This window comes from Punica granatum, chromosome 1 (genome assembly GCF_007655135.1).
Source record: "Punica granatum isolate Tunisia-2019 chromosome 1, ASM765513v2, whole genome shotgun sequence".
NCBI lineage: Eukaryota > Viridiplantae > Streptophyta > Magnoliopsida > Myrtales > Lythraceae > Punica > Punica granatum.
This window is the reverse complement of record NC_045127.1, coordinates 1,550,572-1,558,307: the sequence shown is the minus strand read 5'-3', so window position 1 is coordinate 1,558,307 and position 7,736 is coordinate 1,550,572. Positions and strand designations below refer to the sequence as shown.

Below are 7,736 nucleotides of genomic sequence, written 5' to 3'. Positions count from 1 at the left end.
TTTAAAAAACAAACAAAGCCTGAGATATTTTGTAATCAAATTCCTTATAATACCACAACAAATTTATCCATTATTAGTTCTGATGATGAATAACTTCGGAGAGCGAGCACATGAAAATTTATAATCCAAGAACATTTGATTTGTCGCAACTTCATTTTACTAATCTCCCACTTAATTAACTTGATGGGTGATCAAGCCTTGTCTTTCTTTGAGGGGACCCGGCCATCGGTCCCGGCAAGCACAGCGTACTTGTCCTTCCTCGTCAGGCTGGTGCATTCGAAGCCTAGAGTCCCACCCAACACCTTCTGGATATAATTAGCTACTTCGATTGCGGACTTCCCCCCGCTCCTGCATGTGAGCTCTGTGGGGAGCTGGTTCAGGAACGTGATCTCGTATGTCGGCATTGGGTTCATGAACACGAAGTACGGGTCGAGCAGCTTGTGACCCCGCACGGTGGTGCCATGGAAGACTGTCTGCCTCGTGTTGATTGCCACAGGAACGATCCGGTCCGTGAGCTCCGCGAACAGAGCGCTGAACCTCAGGAGGAACGGCTCGCGGCACGTGGTCCCCTCAGGGCAGATCACGAGGTCGCCCTCCTCGAGGAGGCGCTTGATGTTCTCGGCGTCCTTCTCCCGCTCCCTGGACAGGGCAACGGCCCTGATCGGGGAGATGATCTCAGTGAACTTGCTGATGCTATATGTGACGCAACTTATCTTCCGGCCCAAGGCAACTGCAGTTACCACTGGGTCAAGTACCGTCCGGTGGTTGCAGACAAAGAGGACCCCAGGCTGGCCCTTTTTCGGGGCCGAAGGCGGGGTGCCCTTGACGATGACCTTTATGCCCAAGAGCTTGTAGTTGTAGTAGGCGAGGCGTTCGGGTAAGGGGATGTTGGTGTAAACCCTTAGGATGGACAGGATGATTCCTATAGGGAGCCATAGGAAGGTGAGGAGGGCCACCAAAGGAGTTGGCCTTTGAGCCAAGCGGCCGTCGTGGAAGATAACGGGGCTTAGGAGCTTGTTCCTTGACAAGGGCTCGCACTTTGTTCTTGGCACCTCGTATCCTTCCTGCATTAAATTAATCAATTAATTAATTTTCATTATATTTCTTATATAATTTCATGCTTATAGATTATACGTATTAAGAAATGGGGGTATTAAATTACTTTTTTCGGTGGCTGGGTATTAAATTATTTTAATTTGACTAATTGGTAATAATGTCTCGCAAGTTTTTGGTCAGTCACTTGCTTATGGAGATTAATGAAAGACAGGAAAACCTACCAAATCTCATGATAAGGTCATGCAATTAACACGACCAGATCATTGAAAATCAATAAATGAACAGCCAGATGAGTTGGTAGGAACATACAAGACATTGCAGGGAAAAGAAAATGTTTTTTTTTTCCTCCGATTATATATAAGAGACCTATGACCTAGTATAATAGTAGAAATAGTAAATAATAAAGCTAAATAAAAGAAGGTATAGTGTAGTGGCGCACGCACTCGGCTGTTGACCTAGAAATCGTAGGTTTGATACCTAATGAGACTACCAGTGCCCTTTTACTAGTTATTTAGGAATTTTCTTTCATTGTACTTAGCCGTAGGCCTCCTTTATAACCGAAAAATAAAAAAGTAGATAAGTCCCACTAACGAGATTCGAACCCAAGTTCTCGTGGTTCTGGGCAGTGACTTGTGCCATTACACCAAATTCCTTTCATAAAAAAAATGTTTTTCTTTTTCATGAAACAATATATAAGTCTTGTTTCCATAATCATAAAGCATTACAAATCGAGATGTCCTTGATCATTGCTTGTAAAGGTCAGTTTCGAAGGAAGGCGTGATAAGTGTTTCTGGAAACCTAATTTTACATGCTGTCGGATATAATAGTAATAATGTTGCGATAAAAGAAGCCAACACTCGTAAAACATGTCATAGCATACGGATTGAGTTGAAAGCACTTAGTGTTTTCAAGAATATATGATAAATGAGTTAGAAAATATTCCAAAATAAATCTGATGTCCTTTGTGTAGTTCCGGACGAAGATAAATATGTTGGTCCCTCTCTTTTATGGTCAGAACAAGGATCGATCGATATTAAGGCCAATGACAGACAATCGACTGGCAATTCCAGCCCTAACAATAAAAATGTCATGGAAAAAAAAATGAAAATAATAATGACAAGTGCCATTAACATTCGCCAACAACTTCTAATAAATATTAAAAATATAAATAAATAATCGCTAGGAGTTTTAACTTTTTGGATAGAATAATTGCTTGTGTTTGGTTTTTGAGTTGGATAATTTATTCAATTCAACTTGATTTTATGCAATGATTGCAAGTGCTGACAAATATATTGATATGTGAGAATATATATATATATATATGTATATATAGATGTGAAAATAGATGGAGAATTTATTATTTAAAAATTAAAATTTAAAATGGTTAGGAAAAAATATGAGTAAGAAAGTATTTTTAAATTGAAGTTTAAAAATGATTAGGAAAAAGAATGAGTGAGAATATATTATTAAATGGAAGAAAAAAAGTAATTATTATATTATTAAATTTGAGGAAGAATAGAATTGAGTTAAGTAAAGTTGGATTATAATTTAAAAAACCAAATAAAGTCACATGAGTTTTGACTGGCCACCAAGTGGAGTAGATGGAGTTAATCAGTTATCGGCTCAACCATATAAAGAAATTTATGGAACGCGCATCTGCATGCATACGTATATTCAATATATATAAGAGTAATTTACTCTTTAATAATATTTCGATCTGTGATCAGTTGCATGTATTATCGTATAATTCGATCAGTGAGATTGATATTAAAGAAGCAAAAAAGCATAGTAAGTTTATAAGGGATGATGGGTGATGTACGTACCTTGCAAATGGACATGATGTCGTGGTCACTCTCACTATCTCCTAGACCCACGTCAGGAATGCTCATGCCAAATTCCTTGATGATGGCTTCTCTTTTACGTTCTCCGGCGAGAATGCCGGGGTTCTTGACGAACCCGGTGGCCCTCCCTGACTTGGAAACTTCCAGCTCGGTTCCGAGCACCTTGTCAGCCCCTAAGAATGTCTTAACAAACGGTTCCACCATGATCCTCGGGTTGGCCGTTACTATGTACCTCTTGCCAAAGGAATTGAACACCCTCCACGTCTCTGGGTGGACGTCCTCGGCGTAGAACTTGGGCAGAACAGACCTAGACACGATCTCAATGTCCCTCAGTTTAAGCCCCGCGAAGGAGATGAATATAAGGGTCTGGATGGCCAGCGTCTCGGACAAGAACAGGTACGTGAAGTACACGAAGGGGACAGAAGCCAGCAGGAACAGCGCCCGTATCAGGCTGCCCGCCTCGAGCGCGACGAGCATGAAGTAGGGGAACGAGCTCCGCGAAACCAGAAGCGTGCCGTCCAGGTCCGCCGCCACGGTCTGGTTCGATCGGCCCTCGCTGGTGCATTTTGAGACAGGTTCAAAATGGCGGCAGTGATCAGCCCCCATGACCATATCTATAACCAAATGCGCTAGCTGTCACAGGTCGACGTTCCGGGGAATGAACAAATTATAAACTGTCACGAGAAGAATGCGTATGCGCGTGCGTAGTGATAATAATGCGGCTAGCGTCGAAGATCGGGTCGAATCGAGTTTGTGGTCGGGGGAGGGTGTTGGAGAGGTGAGATATAAATATATTCATGGAGGGAGATGGAATGTGGGGAAGAGGCTTTGGAAGGAAGGGATATATAGAGGGAAAATTGGGGGGAAGGGGGAGGGGATCTTCTGAGTAGTTGAGAGTCGATAGGGAGCACCTACATTTTCATTCAATTAGCACACTTTATTAGTTTCTCGGCGCCGGCCACATGCCTCCCCCCCTTGCCTTTGCCCCCTCCTTTATTTTAATTCCTGGAAGAAATTGAATAATAATTAATTATCAGCTCAACATGATCATGCATTATTTCTCCTTCGATTTAATTTCCACGTGCGCCCTTAACTATATTCTCTCTATAAACTTTACGAAATGCTTGTGTCATTTCGATCGAGGATGGCCTGTCATAGTAAAAAACAATCGCCGCCCCACCGGGGATATCTGGCACTTGATATGGAGTTCCAATTTGATAATATATTATAGAGCAAATGTTCTGATAAAAAAAAAATTCATTAGAAAAGTTAACAATATGCTTATACATTGTAATTATTAGTAAACCCTTCTTTTCTCATGATTAAAAAAAAAAAAAAGAGGCCAATGAGGATGGCTTGGATATGGAATATCTAAGGCAAATGAAAATGCATGATACAACACGAAAAATTTCACTAATCATAATGGACTGTTGTCTCTTAATTAATTTTAGATCGGAACGTAACTGCACTAACAAAATATTCGGTGAGTATTACTCAATCACTTGGTTGTGTAATACCCAATTAAAATGTCTGAAAGTGAAAAAATGGCCCAACTACAGACCCACATATATTCTCACTTATAAGTATTCTAATTTTTTATTATTTATCAGAAGTAATACTCAACCAATATTTTTTTCGATTGCAAGGGAGGCCCATTGGCCTAGTATAATCAATATCTTTTTCAACTGCATCAATATATCAATATATATAGTAAAGTAGAGTTGGCACGTTAAATGTGCATTAAATACAAATACAAATAAAAATAACGTGTATAATATGCAAGTATTTCAAGTATCGACACTCCATAAATCACGAAAAAAAAGGGAATTATGGCCGTAATAATATATTCTTTATAAATTGATTAATTAAAAAGTTAACGTAGTCACTCGTATGATTAAAATTCAAAATATCCAAAGCATTTGATTGAAAAATACATGCAATATTTACAATGGGTTATATTTAAATAACTAAATGGATAAATCATAAAAATAAAAGTTTGTGGCCTCAAAAGTATAATTTTGATAAATTAATTTATTAGAATAGCAAGATATTGTTACTAACTAACTTAAAATAGAAATACTCAAGCACTTGACCTTGAAAATATTTAATATGCTAATTAATTTAATAATTTATATGATTTGTTATATCCATGTATATATATCACTTGCATTTATAAAGTGGGTCGCCTAGCTTAAAATAAGTAAACAATACATAAATATATGCTTCTGTTATATTTATATCAAGCGAACCACATTAGAAGAGTTCCTTTTCTATATATATTTAAAAAATATTACTAAGGTCATTATCCAAAAATAAAAGAAAAATGATTTAGACCAAAACTTTTCTCTATTTTATTATATTTATAAAGTTATAAATGAAGCCAAGTTAATTATACATTGGGAGGTAAAAAAAGTTTAGATAAAAATTAAAGCATGTCCAAATTTTTCTTAAAAAAAATAAGAGACTACCAATCTCAGTACAGTCTTGTGCAAAATATTCACTTAAGTTCAAAAAATAAGCAAGGATGCACTCATATTACATAATTAAGGAGTTGCATTTGATTATGCTAAAAACATTACAATATATATGATGTATTTTTATCTGAAAGATATTTATATTAAATCATGTATGTCTCTTCATTACTAATATATAAAGAAAATGAGTATTTACCTAAAATGACTCATGATTTGTCCGTTTTGTCAAATATATCCTATGCTTTTTTTTGTCAAATCTATCATATGGTTTACTTTTTGCATCAAATCTATCCCGGCGTTATCTTTTCCGTCGATATCTAACGGCCGTGTTGACGTGGCGCCCACGTGGCAAGTGTGGCCCACTATCTCTCCATGTGCCACGTCAGCACAGCCGTTAGATGTTGACGGAAAAGATAACGTCATGATAGATTTGATGCAAAAAGTAAACTATGGGATAGATTTGACAAAAAAAAAGCATATGATAGATCTGACAAAATGGACAAACCATGAGCCATTTTAGGTAAAAATTCCTAAAGAAAATGATGCCAAAAAAAGGTATAAATAAAATTATGAGACATATAATCAAGCATATAATTTTTTTCCTGTTATAAGGACATAATACATGAAATAAAGCATAAAAATTATATATTAACATTATAAGTATAATTAATTTTACTAATTTTGATTAACAACTTATGAAAAATCCCATGCAATGCACCTGTAAATACTAGTTAACCCTTATATTTAGTTTAGTCAACCTATTCCCATAATTTAATCCAACTAGGCCATGTTTGGTTTGTGGGTTTCTCAATTCCATTCCCAACCTATTCCGTACGCAATAGGTATTCCAACACGTTTGGTAACATCAAAATGTGGAATAACTATTCCGACCCGGAATAGTTATCCGGCTTGCATGAGGAATACGGATGCCTTTCATGAATGTCCGGAATAGGTTTTCTCCATCCGGAAAACGACGTAAAAAGGCAAAAAATACCTTCAACTTTCTTGACTTATTACTATCACATGCTATCCAGCTTTATCTGCAGGAACCCTTGATTTCGATTTCGGTAGGGCTTCACAAACCCTAGCAGAGCAAACGAAAAACACGTCTTCGATTCCTCCCACATCCGATTTCAATTTGTCCCTCGAGATAGCGGAATTGGGTTGAGGTGCTGATCTTCGCCACTCCACTGCCGAAGCAATCAACAACAGGACACACGAAACTCGCGGACCTCTATTGAGCCGATGCAGGTAGACTCGAACTCTCCTTTGATTCCACCCATTCTTGGTCCATTGATTGACTGCTTGTTGGTTAATTCCACCCATTTGAGTGATTGGCGATGTTTTTCTCTGCAGAAGAAGCAGATCCTCCACCTGAACTCCGAAAAATTCAAATTTAGGGCTTTGTCGATTGATTCATCTACTCGAATCGAGGTGGTCTTCCGGTGAGTGCCTCTCATCCCTTTCCTTGACTTATGCACGATTTTGTGTGCCCTAGTTCAGGAACGAGGTCAAATTTTGTGTTTGTCTGTGTTTTTATTTGGTGATGCATTCGGCTGCCTGCCTCATAATCTTTTGAGGATTGATTTGGGTTGTTCTAGCCGGTTTTGTTTCTTTAATCTGATGTGGGCTCTTGCCACGATTGCCTAGTTCCATAGTTACCTTCTTTGGCTTCCTTTCTGATGTATATGGGCTCTGTCACAAAATTCTTGGGCTGTTTTGCTTGTTTCAGTGAAAATGTGTGGAGGGTTTTGATCATGATTGATATTGGCTGTGGTTTTAGCTTAAAGGTGCAATTTTTTCATGTTTCTTACCCCGAAAGTAGGTCTTTTGTTTCGCGGATTCCTTTGGCTCATCCTTACTATCTTTGCCAGAAGTCTGAAAAATATCTTGTTTAGAAGAGGAGTGTTGGTATATAATATATTAAGCCCTACATAAATAGTTCTGGAAGTTGAAGGAGAACCATGGAAAGACCTTCATCATTCAACTTCTTCGTGGAGTTTTTTTGGGCTCTTGCTGTTAAGGTAACGATGAATTTGTGCTAATGCTAAATTAGTAGTTTGGTTCTTTTTTCCAATAATAATAGCTTGGAAGTGATTTGGTATTTATAGTTTGCCAGCTATTTGTTGAGAGTTGTTTTGGTATTTATATTTTCGCAGCTATCGTTTGAGTGGTGTTATAATGGTGCAATGGAAGAAGCTATGAAATTTGTTTGGTGTCATTGCTCATTTTTGTTTGTGGAAGAATGAAGTACACTTTGCACAGAACGTTTTGTTCAAAGTATGGAGCATAGCAATGTACCAGGATGGTGGTATTGTCGGAAGTATGATTAATATAGCTATTATACCTTTTGAAATGTATAAAA

General features: G+C 37.8%; 1 protein-coding gene across 1 annotated transcript; it reads right to left on the bottom strand.

Moving 5' to 3' along the window:
- On the bottom strand, positions 1 to 3,765 carry LOC116192189 (glycerol-3-phosphate 2-O-acyltransferase 6-like). Its single transcript, XM_031520657.1, has 2 exons — positions 2,880 to 3,765; positions 1 to 1,064 (listed from the first exon to the last, which is right to left on the bottom strand). Exons 1-2 carry the CDS (start codon positions 3,507 to 3,509, stop codon positions 192 to 194), a joined length of 1,503 nt encoding a protein of 500 aa, XP_031376517.1. The 5' UTR covers positions 3,510 to 3,765; the 3' UTR covers positions 1 to 191.
- Between the last annotated feature and the right edge of the window lie 3,971 nt (positions 3,766 to 7,736).

What these genes read in the sequence shown, in the direction of transcription:
- LOC116192189 (XM_031520657.1), bottom strand. Translation starts at nt 3,509, where the DNA reads ATGGTCATGGGGGCTGATCACTGCCGCCATTTTGAACCTGTCTCAAAA. An exon ending in ACATCATGTCCATTTGCAAG is followed by an intron (nt 1,065 to 2,879) that starts GTACGTACATCA and finishes AATTTAATGCAG; the next exon opens with GAAGGATACGAGGTGCCAAG.